General features: G+C 39.1%; 1 protein-coding gene across 2 annotated transcripts in view; it reads left to right on the plus strand.

Moving 5' to 3' along the window:
- The window catches only part of PLXNA4 (plexin A4), a 1056784-nt gene that overhangs the window by 609542 nt on the left and 425936 nt on the right, over positions 1-21306 (plus strand). For both annotated transcript variants that reach the window (XM_077264448.1, XM_077264449.1), the window contains one exon: positions 20679-20779. In XM_077264448.1, coding sequence (XP_077120563.1) covers positions 20679-20779 — 101 coding nt within the window. The remainder of the gene's footprint in view (positions 1-20678; positions 20780-21306) is intronic.

The following is a 21306-nucleotide window of genomic DNA, read 5'->3' on the forward strand; positions in this document are numbered from 1 at the left end:
TGTCACATGCAATTCGACACACAAAAAGTTGCTACATGCATGTCGCCACACAAAACTGATCTCACAAAAGTCGCTACATGCATGTCGCCACACGCAACTCAACACACACAACTTGACAAATGAAACTCGCCCTAAAACACACACAAGTCTGGTATTATCCTTCAAAAATAAAAATCTGATTAATAAGCAGACAAACTACAAGAGCAACAAATGTACCATATAGGAAATACGGCAGCTTTCAGTCACATGACCAGTCTATTATGTGTATGTGTGAGCTAATATATACTGCCAGGGGGGAGGGCTTCCTGTTGGCTGGGGATTTATCAGGCTGCCAATTTAGCTTACAAATACTGAGGTAAAAATACTGAGCAAATAGCGTGTGAAGGAGGTCTAATACAAGAGGAGATGACACACAGATATGTACTATATACAGAAGGAGATGACACACAGGTATATTACTATATACAGGGGAGATGACACACACTTATATACTATATACAGGGGAGATGACACACAGGTATATACTATACACAGGAGGAGATGACATACAGGTATATACTATATACAGGAGGAGATGACATACAGGTACATACTATATACAGGAGGAGATGACATACAGGTACATACTATATACAGGGGAGATGACACACAGATATATAATATATACAGGAGATGACACAGGTATATACTATATACAGGATGAGATGACACACAGATATATACTATATACAGGAGCAGATGACACACAGGTATATACTATATACAGGAAGAGATGACACACAGGTATATACTATATACAGGAGGAGATGACATACAGGTACATACTATATACAGGAGGAGATGACACACATATATATATATACTATATACAGGAGCAGATGACACACAGGTATATACTATATACAGGAGGAAAAGACTTACGGGTATAAACTATATACAGGAGGAGATGACACACGCATATACTATATACAGGAGGAAATGACATACAAGTATATACTATATAAAAGAGGAGCTGATACATAGGTATATAGAGGAGGAGATGACATATAGCAGGTATATACTATATACAGGGGAGATGACATGAAGGTATATACTATATACAGGAGATGACATACAGGTAATTACTATATATAGGAGGAGATGACATACAGGTATATAGTATATACAGAAGAGATGACATACAGGTATATACTATATACAGGAGGAGATGACACATAGGTATATACAATATACAGGAGGAGATGACATACAGCAGGTATATACTATTTACAGGGGAGATGACATACAGGTATATACTATATACAGGAGATGGCATACAGGTGTTTACTATATACAGTTGTGGCCAAAAGTATTGACACCCCTGCAATTCTGTCAGATAATACTCAGTTTCTTCCTGAAAATGATTGCAAACACAATTTTTTTGTTATTATTATCTTCATTTAATTTGCCTTAAATGAAAAAACACAAAAATAATTGTCCTAAAGCCAAATTGGATATAATTCCACACCAAACATAAAAAGGGGGTGGACAAAAGTATTGGCACTGTTTGAAAAATCATGTGATGCTTCTCTAATTTGTGTAATTAACAGCACCTGTAACTTACCTGTGGCATCTAACAGGTGTTGGCAATATCTAAATCACACTTGCAGCCAGTTGACATGGATTAAAGTTGACTCAACCTCTGTCCTGTGTCCTTGTGTGTACCACATTGAGCATGAAGAAAAGAAAGAAGACCAAAGAACTGTCTGAGGACTTGAGAAACCAAATTGTGAGGAAGCATGAGCAATCTCAAGGCTACCAAGTCCATCTCCAAAGACCTGAATGTTCCTGTGTCTACCGTGCGCAGTGTCATCAAGAAGTTTAAAGCCCATGGCACTGTGGCTAACCTCCCTAGATGTGGACGGAAAATAAAAATTGACAGATTTCAATGCAAGATTGTGTGGATGTTGGATAAAGAACCTCGACTAACATCCAAACAAGTTCAAGCTGCCCTGCAGTCCGAGAGTACAACAGTGTCAACCCATACTATCCGTCGACGTCTGAATGAAAAGGGACTGTATGGTAGGAGACCCAGGAAGACCCCACTTCTTACCCCGAGACTTAAAAAAGCCAGGCTGGAGTTTGACAAAACTTACCTGAAAAAGCCTAAAACGTTTTGGAAGAATGTTCTCTGGTCAGATGAGACAAAAGTAGAGCTTTTTGGGCAAAGGCATCAACATAGAGTTTACAGGAGAAAAAAGAGGCATTCAAAGAAAAGAACACGGTCCCTACAGTCAAACATGGTGGAGGTTCCCTGATGTTTTGGGGTTGCTTTGCTGCCTCTGGCACTGGACTGCTTGACCGTGTGCATGGCATTATGAAGTCTGAAGACTACCAACAAATATTGCAGCATAATGTAGGGCCCAGTGTGAGAAAGCTGGGTCTCCCTCAGAGGTCATGGGTCTTCCAGCAGGACAATGACCCAAAACACACTTCAAAAAGCACTAGAAAATGGCTTGAGAGAAAGCACTGGAGACTTCTAAGGTGGCCAGCAATGAGTCCAGACCTGAATCCCATAGAACACCTGTGGAGAGATCTAAAATTGACAGTTTGGAGAAGGCACCCTTCATATATTAGGGACCTGGAACAGTTTGCCAAAGAAGAATGGTCTAAAATTCCAGCAGAGCATTGTAAGAAACTCATTGATGGTTACCGGATGCAGTTGGTCGCAGTTATTTTGGCTAAAGGTTGTGCAACCAAGTATTAGGCTGAGGGTGCCAATACTTTTGTCTGGCCCATTTTTGGAGTTTTGTGTGAAATGATCAATGTTTTGCTTTTTGCTTCATTCTCTTTTGCGTTTTTTCATTTAAGACAAATTAAATGAAGATAATAATACCAAAGAATTTGTAATTGCAATCATTTTCATGAAGAAACTGAGTATTATCTGACAGAATTGCAGGGGTGTCAATACTTTTGGCCACAACTGTATAAGGGAGATGACAAACATGTATATACTGAGGTGAAAATGAGGGGTGTGAGGTGAAAATGAAAAGGTGTGAGTGCAAAATGAGAGGATTGAGGTAAAATAGTGGAGTGATGAGAAAATTACAGATGTGAGGTCGAAATGACAAGTGTTAGGTGGGGATGAGAGGAGTGAGGGGGGAATGAGAGGAGTGAGGGGGAAAATAAGAGGAGTGAGGGGGAAAATGAGAGGTGTAAGGGAGAAAATGAGAGATGTGAGGGGGAAAATGAGAGGCGTGATGGGAAAATAAGAGAAGTGAGGTGCTATAACTAACCACAGATATGTACTATGCCCAGGCAACGCCGGGCTCTTCAGCTAGTATATATATATGTATATATAAACTCTCCCAAGGAAACTGGCAAATACAGCTCTAGCAAAAATTAACAGACCACTGCAAAATCTTCAGTTTGTCTGATTTTTCTCTTTATAGGTATATTTTTGGGTAAAATGTAAATTGTTATTTTATTCTAAAAACTTCTGACAACATGTCTCCGAATTTCCAAGCGATAAATTTAGTATTTTTTTTTTAGACAAAGAAAAATAGTCAAAATAAAAAAACAGTACTTTCAGACCTCAAATAATGCAAAGAAAACAAGTTCATAATAATTTAGAAACAACAATACTAATGTTTTAACTTAGGAACAGTTCAGAAATCAATATTTTGTGGAATAACCATGATTTTTAATCACAGCTTTCATGCGTCTTGGCATGCTTTCCACTAGTCTTTCACACTGCTTCTGGCGCAAACATTTAAACAGTTCTTCTTTGTTTGATGGCTTGTGACTATCCATCATCCTCTTGATTACATTCCAGAGGTTTTCAATGGGGTTCAGGTCTGGAGATTGGGCTGTCCATGACAGGGTTTTGATGTGGTGATCTCTAAATTTTTGCCAGAGCTGTATATTAAAGTCCAAAAAAGTATTGAAAAACTAAGGATCATTTATTCACCATCAGTGCTGCTTGAGAAAGGTTCCATAGAGAGAGCTGAAACCTAGCTGGTGATGGTGGAATCTAAATTCTGTCATTTACAGACCTGTTTTCATGCATTGAACAGGGCACTTCACTAACATGGTTTGTTAAAAACAAGTTAGCTTGTATTTTATGAAACCTGACAAACACATTAATTAAATTGCTATAAAATGTTCACAAAATGTTTCTAACAATGTGCCTCAATACCATTTAGTATTATCATACTGCCATTTGGAAAATATAATGTCTTTAAGGTATTTTTCTACTTTAAAAATACTCCTGTGCCTTTACATAAAAAAACAAGCTTTGTAGGAGTTTTAAAAAGAAAATTATAGCAGTTCACCCTGGTTTTCCCCAGCGAAAAGACCTGCTGTTAAACTGAACATAACTCCAGGAGCAAGACACTCTCAAAAGTAGGAGAGAAGAGTGGGAGTACTGTATAGCTCAACAGAAAAACACTTTGTTCAGTTAAAACCCTTGGAGATTATTTACTGTATGCCATTTATTAATACACCTTTACTGGGAGATGTTTCACTGAAATTCTCTTTGAATTGGCCGGTAATGCAGAATAATGTAGAACTATATCTAAGACCTATCTTATAATGCAGCTATTTGAAGTCTCTTATAATAGTGAATGGATTTGAAGACACCTTGCATTGCTAATCTGGTGCGACATTGTGTTTTTGTAAATACTACTATATATGCAGCATTTACTTTAAATGGGTTGTCTTGAAAGAATATGTTAAAAGAAACCAGTTCACCAGTCCCATATAATAGAATATTCTCATTGCACGGAAGCTACTCCAACCAAGGGTTCATTACAAAAAAGTTACTCCAACCAAGGGTTCATTACACAGAAGTTACTCCAACCAAGGGTTCATTGCACAGAAGTTACTTCAACCATAGGTTCATTACACAGAAGTTACTCCAACCAAGGGTTCATTGTACAGAAGTTACTCCAACCAAGGGTTCATTACACAGAAGTTACTCCAACTAAGGGTTCATTGCACATAAGTCACTCCAGCCAAAGGTTCATTGCACAGAAGTCACTCCAGCCAAGGGTTCATTGAACAGAAGTCACTCCAAGGGTCTCTTTATTACTTATTATTATTAACGTCTCCCATTCTGTTGAATTCATGCTCTTGCTATTTTACATAGACGGCCATTGTATATTGATTTAAATAACCCCTATGCAATTACACATTTCCCCTACATGAGCCTCTGCTCCAGAAATGGGACCGGCACTTATCAGCTGATCACTGTGCTCCCTACTTTTAAGAGAGGTTGTCTGTGTCTGCTAGGCCTTCTGACTTTAAGATATAATCTATCTAGCCAAGCATCAATAAATCCATAGCCATTCTATAAGAAGGGTATATTAATCAGATTTTAAAGCTGGAAAAACTTGCAATTGATTTTATATGTCTACTATTTAAAGTAAATGTAGCTGATGTTGGCCATTCTTATTGAATCTGTCAGCACTGTTCTGACCGAAGCATATTTACTGGGTTGAGCTTCTGTAATATAGATGTATGCACTTTTACTTCTCCACAAATTTAATTAAAGATTACAGTTTCTAACAATACAAATTCAGTACAGTTGTGTGACATGCTTGTGAAATCCTAGACAGGCTAAGGAACATAAACAATTTCCAAGAAAAGAGTGAAAAATAAAAAATGTCATATGTGGAAGCATGGAGAAGAAGCTGAACAGCACTTAAAAATTTGTAATAATGAACAGTGATTAAGTGCTCTAAAGCTAAAGCTGTGTTCACATGTTTCAGAGTCCAAGTACTCATCGTAATGCGTAGGCTTACCGAGGGTCTCCTGACCTGAACTTGAAAGCCTCATATATGCCGCCTATGAGGCTGTTCAATATGGGTCAGGATACCCAGATTTGGTTAATAAATTACAGACGGTGACACAAACATAAGGCATATATGGATACAAAGAAATACAGCATATACATATACAGTATATAAAAGTAAAATGTAAGGGAATCTAACATACCGGTATCCTCATAGCTGCTGCTGTTCTAGAGATAGTAGGGAATGAAACGCAAAGATTATTAACACAAGTCCTCATCAGGAACGGGCAAATCAAGAAAAGCTTGAATTCGCTGGTTCATGCCGATTTGCCTGGGAAATTCCCCACAAATGTAATGCCCTTTCTTATGCTCTTGGGTCACTACATACCCCAGATCATAAGAAAGATAATATGTAAAAAATAAAAAAAATTCTTATACTAATGAAAGATCGGGACTTCCAGCTCTAATGAGGTCACCATTTTGACATAATAGTGAATAACAAAGAAAATCACATTTCGTTGCATGCAGACTTTTGTAGAATTCACATCTACTTGAATAAACTTGCTCTTCTCTAGTTCTCATTATTTTGAATGGTTTTCCTACCTAGCAAATTAATTCTTGTGTTTGTTTCCTCTCCATACTGTTTTGACTCATGGGTAGTGTTGAGCGATACCGTCCGATACTTGAAAGTATCGGTATCGGAAAGTATCGGCCGATACCGGCAAAGTATCGGATCCAATCCGATACCGATACCCGATACCAATACAAGTCAATGGGACTCAAGTATCGGACGGTATCCCTGATGGTTCCCAGGGTCTGAAGGAGAGGAAACTCTCCTTCAGGCCCTGGGAACCATATAAATGTGTAAAAGAAAGAATTAAAATAAAAAATATCGCTATACTTTACCTCTCCGACGCAGCCGGGACCTCAGCGCAGGAACCGGCAGCGTTGTTTGTTTAAAATTCCCGCTTTTACATGGTTACGCGAACTCCCGGCTTGTGATTGGTCAGGGCGCCCATGTTGCCGGGCCGCGGACCAATCACAGCAAGCCGTGACGAAAATACGTCACGGCTTGCTGTGATTGGTCCGCGTCCCGGCAACATGGCCGCCATTAACCAATCACAAGCCGTGACGTCACGGGAGGCTGGACTTGCGCGCTTTTGAAAAAGCGCGCGTGTCCAGCCTCCAGTGACGTCCCGGCTTATGATTGGTCACGGCGCCATGTTGCCGGGACGCGGACCAATCACAGCAAGCCGTGACGAAAATACGTCACGGCTTGCTGTGATTGGTCCGCGGCCCGGCAACATGGCCGCCATTAACCAATCACAAGCCGTGACGCCACGGGAGGCAGGACAAGCGCGCATTTTAAAATTGCGCGCGTGTCCAGCCTCCCGGCTTGTGATTGGTTGCGCCGCGATCAACCAATCATAAGCCGGGACGTCACTGGAGGCTGGACACGCGCGCTTTTTCAAAAGCGCGCAAGTCCAGCCTCCCGTGACGTCACGGCTTGTGATTGGTTAATGGCGGCCATGTTGCCGGGACGCGGACCAATCACAGCAAGCCGTGACGTATTTTCGTCACGGCTTGCTGTGATTGGTCCGCGGCCCGGCAACATGGGCGCCCTGACCAATCACAAGCCGGGAGTTCGCGTAACCATGTAAAAGCGGGAATTTTAAACAAACAACGCTGCCGGTTCCTGCGCTGAGGTCCCGGCTGCGTCGGACAGGTGAGTATAGCGATATTTTTTATTTTAATTCTCTCTTTTACACATTTTAACAATGTTAAAATGTGTAAAAGAGAGAATTAAAATAAAATGTTGTTCCGATACCCGATACCCGATACCACAAGAGTATCGGAATCCCGGTATCGGAATTCCGATACAGCAAGTATCGGCCGATACCCGATACTTGCAGCATCGGAATGCTCAACACTACTCATGGGTAAATTCCCCACCTCCTTTTTGTTAATGCAAATGTTCCTCTCACCATTAAAAATAGAGCAAAATTCAACCTCTTCAATGGTGCTATATTAGTCTCATAGTCTGCTGTTAAGATGCCTAAACTCTCGGGTACATAAGCATCAAGTCCTCCTGCTCCAGGTAGCTAGAGGTGTAGTGGTGTTAAGGAGGCGCCATTTTAATCTTTGTTCATGGTGGGTATAGCCATCTAAGATGTTTCTAATAAGCTGTTATTTTTGGGTAATCAATGTTTCTTCAATAAAGTGGATGGTAAAAGTTATTAAACCAAATGTTATATTATTACTAGTTTAAGAAACACATTTTACTTCTATCCTATAGCTCTTTTCTATGTATTTTGCAAACATTAGAAGCCTAGCTGGAATGGCGTGTCATTTTATTTATCCTGCATTGAGAAGTTATGAGAGACTTTGCTTTAAAGTCATATTATGTCACTACGTTGCTGTCATCTTTGGCATTAACGACAACATTGCGAAGTAGAAAACTTGAGAGAAGGGAGCTAGTTCTTTATAAGATTGCTCATTTGTCTGTGCCACTTGTCTCTACTCTAAAAAGTATTCTTCTAACTCTTCTATAAGAACAGGGTGATTGCTAAAGATTAACAAATGTACACATTTATTATAGCTCAATAGAATTTCCTAGCAATCAATTCAATTAGTACATATCATTTATCTGCAAACACAGCAATGCTTCCTTGACGTATTTTATATGACAAACCAATTGCTCTAAAAGGAACAACTTCCAAATTTGGTCTTTCTAGACCTTACTTGAGCTGTACATGTACATACTCTAGAAGATATCAATAAAGGTTGGAGATTATAGTTCCTTTGAAAACAGCTTTAGGGTATGTCCACACATTAAGTATTTGGTGCAGAAATTTCTGCAACATTTCTGCATCTCTTAGCAGGAACAAGGCTGCATAAAATAAGCGCATTTTTGCTGGGTTTTTTTACACGATTTGAATACTTTTTTACGTGATTTATATCTGCATCCAGTCTGCAGGTCAAAAATAAGTAACATGTTCATGGGATCAGGATTCCCATTCACTGTGCTGACATCAGGAAGCCCATCAGGTTTTGTGACAAATCTGCACAGAAAAAACAGAGTCAAAAATGTGACAAATGTGCATCGTATGCACAGACCCTTGCTCTATCAAACAGATCTGACAGTCAAACAGAATATTTTACTTTCGGACATACTTTCTTTGTCATCTAAACTGTAATTCTATAAATATTCACTTGTGTTTTCTTTATCAACTGCACAGCTTCAGCCAGGTCATAGAGTCAGTAAAGGTGGGTTTATACCAACTGACTTGCAGCACTTAAAAGGAGCCTGTCACCATTTTTGTATCATAGCAGCCAAAAATATCATCTTGGTCAGCGTCTGCTATGCATTCCGTAAATACTTATGTAACCCCCTGACTCACCCGTATATCCTTGGAAAACCTTTATCATTTCTCTGGTGCTGTATTCTAATTGTGTCCATCCGGTCTGATGGGCGTGGCTTTGGGCCCCTCCACCCCTCCCACCTCCAGTGTCATCCTCATCGCCGTGATAATTTTAACACCTGCACAAACAAATCTTGTCTGCAGTATGCTTTGCCCAACTGCGGGCAAAGCCGAAAAGCAGAAGTGTGCATGTGCCAGGAAATTCTCATGGTGATAAGGATGATGCTGGAGGTGTCATCCACGTCCAGGATGGTGAGCAGCAGCCGGGGGAGGGGTGGAGTGGCCGAAAGCCATGCCAATCAGACTGGATGGACACGATTAGAATACAGCGCCAGAGAAATAAAAAAGGTTTTCCAGGGATATACGGGTGAGTCAGGGGGAATCGTAGTTGGGGAAAAAAAACATGTTACATCTTTTGCACTAGAGAGAAGCAGCATTAACTGGATATCCTCAAGTTGTCTCTTGAGCAGTTCAGAGCAATGCAATTTCCTTATAATTTCCTTACTTCCTGGTTTCTATCAGGACTGGCACTCCACCTTGAGTGACAGCACTGGTGAATAGTGTTGTGGAAATCCCTTTCCTGGGATAGCTAATTTGGGGAACACAAGGAGTCTCCAGATCTGCCGGTGTTGTTCTAGTTAGCTGCGATGCATCAGAGACAAAAACATACACAGCCGTCTCAGCCAATGTACAAGGCTTGTCTCAGGTACCAAGACAGAGACTTTTATGATACCCACAGCAAAAAGGAGAATGTTTCATTCATTTAACAAAAAAGGATATGTAATTTTGCAGAAAAAAGGTTGTCAGTCATGGCATTGCTAAGTTTCCTCAAACTAGTTTAAACCAGCTCTCAATGTATTCAACAGTTTTTAAACAAAGCCAATGCCCTGTTTCATTGCTTTTATGATAAGACATGTAAATGCAATACACAAAGTTATTAAATATACAGTTAGGTCCATATATATTTGGACAGAGACAACATTTTTCTAATTTTGGTTATAGACTTTACCACAATGAATTTTAAACAAAACAATTCAGATGTAGTTGAAGTTCAGACTTTCAGCTTTCATTTGAGGGTATCCACATTAAAATTGGATGAAGGGTTTAGGAGTTTCAGATCCTTAACATGTACTACCCTGTTTTTAAAGGGACCAAAAGTAATTGGACAGAATCAATAATTTTAAATAAAATGTTCATTTCTAGTACTTGGTTGAAAACCCTTTGTTGGCAATGACTGCCTGAAGTCTTGAACTCATGGACATCACCAGACGCTGTGTTTCCTCCTTTTTGATGCTCTGCCAGGCCTTCACTGCGGTGGTCTTCAGTTGCTGTTTGTTTGTGGGCCTTTCTGTCTGAAGTTTAGTCTTAACAAGTGAAATGCATGCTCAATTGGGTTGAGATCAGGTGACTGACTTGGCCATTCAAAATATTCCACTTCTTTGCTTTAAAAAACTCCTGGGTTGCTTTGGCTTTATGTTTTGGGTCATTGTCCATCTGTAGTATGAAACGACGACCAATCAGTTTGGCTGCATTTGGCTGGATCTGAGCACACAGTATGTCTCTGAATACCTTAGAATTAATTTGGCTGCTTCTGTCCTGTGTCACATCATCAATAAACACTAGTGACCCAGTGCCACTGGCAGCCATGCATGCCCAAGCCATCACACTGCCTCCGCCGTGTTTTACAGATGATGTGGTATGCTTTGGATCATGAGCTGTACCACGCCTTTGCCATACTTTTCTCTTTCCATCATTCTGGTAGAGGTTGATCTGTCCAAAGAATGTTCTTCCAGAACTGTGCTGGCTTTTTTAGATTTTTTTTAGCAAAGTCCAGTCTAGCCTTTTTATTCTTGATGTTTATGAGTGGCTTGCACCATGCAGTGAACCCTCTGTATTTACTCTCATGCAGTCTTCTCTTTATGGTAGATGTGGATATTGATACGCCGACCTCCTGAAGAGTGTTGCTCACTTGGTTGGCTGTTGTGAAGGGGTTTCTCTTCACCATGGAGATTATTCTGCGATCATCCACCACTGTTGTCTTCCGTGGGCGCCCAGGTCTTTTTGCATTGATGAGTTCACCAGTGCTTTCTTTCTTTCTCAGGATGTACCAAACTGTAGATTTTGCCACTCCTAATATTGTAGCAATTCCTCAGATGGGATTTTTCTGTTTTCGCAGCTTAAGTATGGCTTGTTTCACCTGCATGGAGAGCTCCTTTGACCGCATGTTTACGTCACAGCAAAACCTTCCAAATGCAAGCACCACACCTCAAATCAACTCCAGGCCTTTTATCTGCTTAATTGAGAATGATATAACGAAGGGATTGCCCACACCTGTCCATGAAATAGCCTTGGAGTCAATTGTCCAATTACTTTTGGTCCCTTTAAAAACAGGGTGGCCCATGTTAAGGAACTGAAACTCCTAAACCCTTCATCCAATTTTAATGTGGATACCCTCAAGTGAAAGCTGAAAGTCTGAACTTCAACTGCATCTGAATTGTTTTGTTTAAAATTCATTGTGGTAATGTCTATAACCAAAATTAGAAAAATGTTGTCTCTGTCCAAATATATATAGACCTAACTGTATATAGATATACATTGTTCATATGATAATCAAACATATAAAATATTAACCATAGCTAGTGTTGAGCGATACCTTCCGATATTTGAAAGTATTGGTATCGGATTGTATCGGCCGATATCTGAAAAATATCGGATATCGCCGATACCGATACCCGATACCAATACAAGTCAACGGGACAAAAATATCAGAAGTGATCCTGGATGGTTCCCAGGGTCTGAAGGAGAGGAAACTCTCCTTCAGGCCCTGGGATCCATATTCATGTGTAAAATAAAGAATAAAAATAAAAAATAGGGATATACTCACCCCTCTGACGCGCCCTGGTTGTAACCGCTGCAACCGGCAGCCTCCGTTCCTAAGAATGAGCGAGTGAAGGACCTTCGATGACGTCGCGGCTTGTGATTGGTTGCGTGAGCGGTCACATGAGCGGTTACGCGACCAATCACAAGACCGCGACGTCATCGCAGGTCCTTCACTCGCTTATTCTTAGGAACAGAGGCTGCCGGTTGCAGCGGTTACAACCAGGGCGCATCAGAGGGGTGAGTATATCCCTATTTTTTATTTTTATTCTTTATTTTACACATGAATATGCATCCTGATCCCGATTCCCGATATCGCAAAAATATCGGAACTTGGTATCGGAATTGCGATACCGCAAATATCGGCCGATACCCGATACTTGCGGTATCGGAATGCTCAACACTAACCATAGCACTAGAACTGTGGTATTAGTGGAACTATAAAGCCCAGCAAAAGATCTGCTGTAAGACATTCACCTATGAGTGGTTTGTTCTGAATCTACACTGTTATCCCTATACTTACATGTATCGATAACAAGGCAATTGAACAAGCACATGAGTCTTGGCAGGGAGAGCAGAGAGCCAGAAGAAAACCTGCTGTGGTGAAAACTGCTACCTGGTGATTTATAACAGCATCACTTCAGAAGATGAGAAAGAGAGGAGGCACAGGGAGGGTGGTGAGGACCTAACTGCTGTATAGAAATCAATGGACTGGAGCAACCTAAATGGGATGTTAAGAGTTATCCTGTCTCTTGGGGTCCACTCTTGGCCAGTCATTAGAGTACAGGCTCCATGGAAACCAGCTCTACAATATAAAAGATGAAAGCTGTTCTTGGAGAAGAGAGTTAATGCAGCTAGAAAAAGCAGGTCATTTGCATTATTTAATTAAAGCAATTTAAGAACTTGAGAACACCCCTTTAAGTTATACTTGTGCTGATGGATTCAACCATCATCTAGTAATAAAACAATCTAATTTGTTACTGAAAATTATTTCCATGGATGCAGCAGTTATAACAAAAGTAATTGGTAATTGTATAAAAATAAAAATTTGACTCCATTGTTTCTTATTAAACTTAGAGATGCATGATACAATATTTGTAATGGAAATCACTATTGTTGAAGATATATTGTGATATGTTCCCCTTCAAAAGCCAGTGGAAAATTTGTACATTTTGCATAGATGAAATATTTGTATAGACCATGTTGGGAGGCTGATTGCTCTTTTTAACCCCTTTGAGACAAAGCCCTTTTTCATTTTTTTGTGTTTCTGTTTTTTGCTCCCCTTCTTCCCAGAGCCATAACTTTTTTATTTTTCCTTAAATATGGCCGTGTGAGGGCCTGTTTTTTTGTGGGATAAGATATACTTTTGAAGAACACCATTGGTTTTACCATATCATGTACTCAAAACGGGAAAAAAATTCCAAGTGCGATGAAATTGCAAAAAAAGTGCAATTCCACAATGCTATTTTTGGGACTTTTTTTTTACCATGTTCACCAAATGCTAAAACCTTCTATTATGATTCTCCAGGTAATTCTGAGTTCATAGACACCAAACATGTCTAGGTTCTTTTTTATTTAGGTGGTGAAAAAAAAAATCCAAAATTTGTTAAAAAAAACTGTGCAATTTTCCAATACCCACAATGACTCCATTTTTTGTGATCTCATTTTGGGTGAGATAGTGATACCATTTTAGTGTAGATACGATCTTTTGATCACCCGTTATTGCATTTTAATGCAATGTTGTGGCGACTAAAAAGATTCTGGTGTTTTGATTCTCATTACGCTGTTTAGCAATCGAGTTAATTTTTTTTATATTGATAGATCAGGTGACTCTGATACCAAATATTGTTATGTTTGATTTTTTTTATTGTTTTATTTTGAATGGGGCGACAGGGGGGTGATTTAAACATCTTTTTTTTTATTATTATTTTATATTTTTTAAAACATTTTTTTTTCTTTTAGCATGCTTCATAGTCTCCATGGGAGACTAGAAGCTGCCACAACCAGATCAGCTCTGCTACATACAGGCGATGATCAGACCACCTGTATGTAGCAGAATACCTCACTTGCTATAAGCGCCGACCATCCAGCAGTGACAACCATAGGGAGACCTCTGGTTGTCATGCCGACCCATCGGTGACCTGCGATCATGTGACTGGGTTACCAATAGGCTGATTTCCGGCATGATTGTTGGAAGTGCATGGTAAATTTCGCTGTCAGTGTTTGACAGCGGCATTTAACAGGTTAATAGCCGAGGGTGGATCGCGATTCCACCCGTGGCTGTTCTGTGCACATGTCAGCTGTTCAAAACAGCTGACGTGCCAGGAAACATTTGGGCTTACCGCCAGAGCCCACATCAAAGGGGGAGACACGACATGCGCAGTACTAGTACGATGCTTGTCTTGAAAAGGTTAATAAAGTCTACAATCACTTGAAATAAAATCAGAAATAGAAGTATTCTTAAAATATAGCCACACATTCTAATATACAGTATATATATATATACATATACATATATATATATATATATATATATATATATATATATATATATATATATATACACGTACATACAAATTATAAATTTATGGATTTACAGGCTATCCTGGTATCATCACAAAGCAGGGGCTTAGGAGATGGAAAAGTATTGAGAGACAGATTTAAGAGTTGATATTGACAGGAAACATCCATAATAGATTAGATTTTGCTGAGATCGCAATGTAGTTCCCACAGAGAACTTTGGATAAGAGGAGGCTTCCATGTTCTCTCCAGGCCTTTAGCCAAGGGGAATCTAATCAATACAGACAGACAGACCCAAGCAATGGTAATAAGAGCAGCCAAATAATGAGGCAGTGGGTAAAGCCTGCTATCTGCTTTCAGCACAAGGTAGGACCTGAAAATATGTTCTCCCTTGTCATTAAGAAATCACATCCATAATTTAGTCTCCAATAATGAGATCGTGAATGAGAGGCACAGTATGAAAGATATGTTATATGGCCATGGTACTGTACATTACTGGTCAATTACTAGGTAATAAAGGCTTGTATTATTAGAATAGTATAAATACAGATCGCTGAGCAGGCAGCTCTGAAGTATATCGCAATCCATACCATTGTCATGTGGCAATAGAAACAATCGCCGTGGATCTGTTGCTAGATATTTGAATATAGATATTATGATTACAATAATAATGATGATTATAATCACTGGTGCTATGCAAAAGACTTAGGCATGTGTGTAAAAAAATAATAAAAGTAAGAATGCTTTAAAAATAGAAGTGTTAATAGTTTTTTCAATTAATTAGCAAAATGCAAAGTGAATAAACAAAAGAGAAATTTAAATAAAAATTAGTTGTGTTGCCTTCAAAACAGCATCAATTCTTCCATATACACCCAAAGTCAGACAAAGTCAGTAGGATTATAGTCAGGTGTATGAGTAACCAATTATACCAAACAGGTGTTAATTTTTATAATTGTCATGTGTAGGTTGAAACACAGTCAATTGAGTGAGCAATAGCCAAACTCTACCACAAAGGAGAGATTGTAGAAGAGAGTTTCATGTCAAAAGTCATACACCATGTCAAGATTGTGCATAGCTACCAGGCACAAGAGTTATAATGCATCAACAAGGTCTGTACAAAGACTTCAAATAATATTGTGCTTTCCTCGAAATCTGAAAATGTTCAGCAGTGCCATCAGCTCAATACTGACAGCAACAATTGGGACCAAGCTGCACTCATCTACTGTTCATACAAGTCTGGCCAGAAGTAGTCTTCGTGGGAGAATTGTGCCCAAAATCTATACTCTTGACATAGCAACGAGGCCAAGTGACTCAGTTATACATGAAAACAAAGACAATAGGGTAGAGAAAAGTAGCTTTAGATGTGCAGAACTGATGGGTGAATAGCTGAGAGATTTGTCTGTAAATCCTGAAGAGTGGTATGATAATGAGCAACTTCAGGCAACACTAAAGCTATGTGGAGATCCCTTGGAACTTTAGGGCTGCTTTTCAGCAAATGGAATTGCCCAGGATTAATGGTGTCCTCAGGGATGAGAAATATTGGGACATACTTATCCATCATGCAATACTTTCAGTGAGGCATCAAATTTATTCTGCATATAAAAGAACAAGGAGTCCTGGAATTTATGATATGGCCCTGACAGAGCCCTGATCTCCACATGGAGCCTGTCAGGGATTACATAAAGAAGCAGTAGGATTTGCATAATTGTACATCCACAAAAGATTGTGGTTAGTTCTCCAAGATGTTTGGAACAACCTCCCTGCTGAGTGATTTTGAATCTTTGTGTAAGTGAATAATTAATGCTGTTTTGATGGCAAGGGATGGGCACAGCAAATATTGATTTGATTGATCATGGTTAGCTAGTCATTTGAACCTCAACTTTAATTTTTGTCACCTTAAAGTTAGGGCTGTTTGCAATATACTTTAATCATTTGGAAAAGCTATTAATGTATGTAGTTGAGATTGGAAGACCTTTGCCATGCTCTCATATTGCATTCTTGTGGTGTATAGAAAAATATAGTCTGAGAGATTCAAAGGATGCTGACAGTAATAACAAATGTGCAGGCTTACTTTTATTAAAACTATAAATTGTGCTTAATGTTTCACAAGTTTATTGTGCCACAAAAAAAGTTATTACATGCATGTATTTAGACCTCAATCTAACTCTCAATCTTCCAGTCTAAAGGTCTAGTGACAATGGTACCACACAACAGTTCTCTCCCAACTCCACCTTACATATGGATGTTCAACTCAGGCAAGCATTCTAGTGATCTTAATAAAAGTAAAGTGGTAAAGTGCTCTCTGGAAGAGGCTTATCTCCCCTGAAAACAAAAGGGTCAGGTGCTTAAATTTAAATTGCTTCATGCATTATCTGTTAGAGACAGTTGGAGGGTCCCCCATACAGTGACATATAAAAGTTTGGGCAACCCTTGTCAAAATTACTGTCATTGTTAACAGTTAAGCAAATTTAAGATTAAATGAGCTCTGAAAGGCCTAACGTTAAAGATGACACATTTCCTCTGTATTTTCATCAAAATAAAAAAAATATATTTTCCTTTTACATTTTAAAGATTACAAAAAGGAAAAAGGACTAATAAAAAAGTTTGGGCACCCTTGGAGATTTGTGTGTTCTGATAACTTTGACGAAGGTTTCAGACTTTAATTAGCCTGTTAGGGTTATGGTTTGTTTACTATCATCGTTAGGAAAGGCCAGGTGATGCAAATTTCTCAGCTTTATAAAAACCCAGACTCCTCTACTCTCACACCAAAATACAGCAGCCATGTGTTCTTCTAAACAGCTGGATAGCACTCTGAAAATGAAAATGGTTGAAGCCCACAATGCAGGAGAAGGCTGTAAGAAGATAGCAAAGTGTTTTAAAGTTTCCCTTTCCTTAGTTTGAAATGTAATTAAGAAATGGCAGTTAGCAGGAACAGTGGAGGTCAAGATAAGGTCTGAAAGACCAAACAAAATTTTAGTGAGGTTTGCTAGAGAGGAAAATCAGAACCTCTGCTTAACTGCAAAAGATCTTCAGAAAGATTAAGAAGACTGTGGAGTTGTGGTACATTGTTCTATTGTTCAAAGACACCTGCACAAATATGGCCTTCATGGAAGAGTCATCAGAAGAAAACCTCCCCTGCATCCTCACTATAAAATTCAGAGTCAGAAGTATGCAAAAAACATCTAAACAAGACCTTATGCATTTTGGAAACAAGTTCTGTGGACTGATAATGTTAAAATAGAACTCTTTGGCCACAATGATCAGAGGTATGTGTGGAGAAAAAAGGGCCCAGAATTTCAGGAAAAGAACATCCTACCAAATATTAAGCATAGGGGAGGATCAATCATGTTTTGGAGTTGTGTTGCAGCCAATAGAACGGGGAACATTTCATGGGTAGAGGGAACAATTGTTTCATTGAAATTTCAAAAATTCTTGATGCATAAATAAAACCATCTGTAAAAAAGCTGAAGTTGAAAACAGAATGTCTTCTACAAATGGATAATAATTCCAAACACACATCCAAATCCACAATAGATTACCTCAAAAGGCTCAAACTGAAGTTTTTACAATGGCCCTCACATTGCTCTGATCTGAACATCATTGAAAATCTGTGGCTAGACCTCAAAATAGAAGTGCATGCAAGACGACCCGAGAATCTCACAGAACTGGAAGAATTTTCCAAGGAAGAATTGATGAAAGTCCCTCAAGCAAGAATTGAAAGACTCTTGGCTGACTACAAAAAGCGTTAACAAGCTATGATACTTTGATACTTTCAAAAGGGGGTGCTACAAGGTACTAACCATGCAAGATGCCCAAACTTTTGCATCAGCCCATTTTCATTTTTGTCCTTTTTGGGTATTCTAGTATATGTATATAGTATTTTTATGAAGATTTCAGAATAATGCAATGAATACACAGGATTTGGCCGGCAGGCCCGACCAATTAGGGAAGCGTGGTTCAAATTCCACACGACACTGCGTCTGTCGCTGATTGTTCGCAGCCGGCCGGGCGCGACCAATTAGTGAAGCCAGGGCCAGCTGCAGGTTTTTGAGGGCGAAAAAGTCTGACAGCCCACGTAGCATATAACACAGCCCACGTAGTATATAGCACAGCCACGTAGTATATAGCACATCCATGTAGTACATAGCACAGCCCACGTAGTATATAGCACAGCCCACATAGTTTATAGCACAGCACACACAGTATATAACACAGCCCATGCAGTATATAACACAACCCACATAGTATAGAGCACAGCCCACGTAGTATATAGGACAGCCCACGCAATGTAAAACACAGGACACATAGTATATAACAGAGCCACATAGTATATAGCACAGCCATGTAGTATAATGCACAGCCACGTAGTATATAGCACAGCCCACGCAGTATATAACACAGCCCACATTGTATGGAGCACAGCCCACGTACTATATAGCACAGCCCATGCAGTATATAACACAGGTCACATAATATATAACAGAGCCATATAGTATATAGCACAGCCATGTAGTATATTGCACAGCCCACATAGTATATAGCACAGCCACATAGTATATTGCACAGCCACATAGTATATAGTACAGCGAGGTAGTATATAACACAGCCCATGCAGTATATAACACAGGCCACGCCGTATATAACACAGCCCATGTAGTACATAACACAGCCACGTAGTATGTAACACAGCCCATGTAGTATATAGCAATGTGGGCACCATATCACTGTGAAAAAAAGAATTAAAAGCAGCATCAATAGTAAAAAGTGAAGTGGTGTTTAAATCCTGCCCCAATATCGCTGACTGGTCGTGGCCGGTCGGGAGCGACCAATCAGCGATGCAGGATTTCCGTTACAGACAGACGGAAGTTACAGACAAAGATACGGAAGTGGACCTTAGACAAATATATATATATATATATATTATAAAGTTAAAGTCATCTTTAACTTTAGGCCTTTTAGAGATAATTTCATCTTCAACTTTCTTAACAGTAATTTTGATCAGGGTGTCAAAACTTTTACATGTCACTGTGCACATTAGATGGCCAGCTGGTCATTGGCAGGTTAAGCAAATTGTAATGTGTATGGAGGCTTTAAAATGGGTGACAAAATACCATGGGGAAATTGTCTGTGCATCACTATCTTCCTTTCTTTCTTGCTAAACTTGGGTTTTCTCTAGCGAAAAATTATCTAGTGTTGGCTCCATCAGTGAAGGATAGCCAGGTTACAGTGTGGAGGAGAAAGCTAAACTTAACAAATCCTTACTCTAGACTGCTAGGATGGATCAGAAGGACATTGCAAAAAAAATTATAGCAATCAGCTATGTAACCATTAAAAACATGAAAGAATGTGCCATTCTTGGCACTATACAAATTTTGATTTTGGAGTCAAATCTGAAACTTGGACTGAAATAGAACCTAAGATGCTAATCATTAAAATCAAAAGTGCTGTTACTCAAGTATGTTTTCCATTGCTAACAGATTATTTGGTGCCACAGAGTCGTTTTCCATTGCTAGCAGATTATTTGGTGCCACTGAGTCACTACATTAGGGACACGTACAGTTTTGGCCATCACATTTCCCTAGGGTATTGTTAAGATGGTGTTTCCTGTTCTGTACAGATAGTCAGCTGTCACACAATTGTTTAGCTGCTTGTATATGTTGTGTCTGCCCATTACCAGTGGCCAACAGAAGACTTCCCATCTCCACTATCATAGTGAGTTTTACATTAATAATTGGGGGTAACACAACAGGGAACAATTCTCCTCTCTTCTCTTATAACGGCTTGGGAATTGTTAAGGATTAACAAACCCAAGCTATTCTTTTTTGAAAATATTAAAGTACGCTATACAAAATCGTCTAGACTTTTATGGCACAGTGCATACTAGTTTATTCATTCAGATACTATTATTTTGACTTTGACCATAATGTTTAAAAATTGATTTACTGGCTACAATTTGCTTTTGAATATTACAGATTTTTGTGGATATTTTGATTTGTTTTAGTTCATATTACATATGATTATTTAACAGAACTTGATTTGTCATGCATTGCCATCAATTTATAACTTTTTTCTTCATTTTTCTGCAGCTTACAAGAGTCCCTGTGGAGTCATGTGGCCAGTACACTACGTGCAGCGACTGTCTTGGATCTGGAGATCCCCACTGCGGCTGGTGTGTGCTTCATAACACGTAAGTGCCAGTTTGACCCGACTAGATATTATATGGTATTGTAATATACCAGTGGGGGCCATGACTTCCTTTACATTTTCCTCATTAGCATTATACCCTTCTATGCTATCAAAATACAGTATATACAATCCGGCACCCATGATTTAGGTGTTTACATATGCCTGTAAATTTTTCTATATAAATTTGTCTCTTCTGTAATCTTGTAATGTCTTTCGGTGACTTTAAAAACAAGATGGAACTTGTCATGGAGTTTTAAAATGTTAAGCATCTTGACAAGTGACTTGTTTTATTCTTTTTTTGTTTAATTGGCTAAACCTGGTGTCATAGAACACCTGCACATTATTCCATAAAGTGCCCACATAATACTACTATCCAGTGTCCATATGACATCAATACACACTGTCATATAGAACCTATATGTCATAACATTACCACCAAGTGTTCAAATAACACAGATAATGTTCATACCAGCAGCATCTTAATGTGCTTCCACATCCAATGTTTTTGGTTTTGGCCATACTTTTTAC

Source organism: Ranitomeya variabilis, chromosome 5 (genome assembly GCF_051348905.1).
Source record: "Ranitomeya variabilis isolate aRanVar5 chromosome 5, aRanVar5.hap1, whole genome shotgun sequence".
Classification (NCBI taxonomy): Eukaryota; Metazoa; Chordata; class Amphibia; order Anura; family Dendrobatidae; genus Ranitomeya; species Ranitomeya variabilis.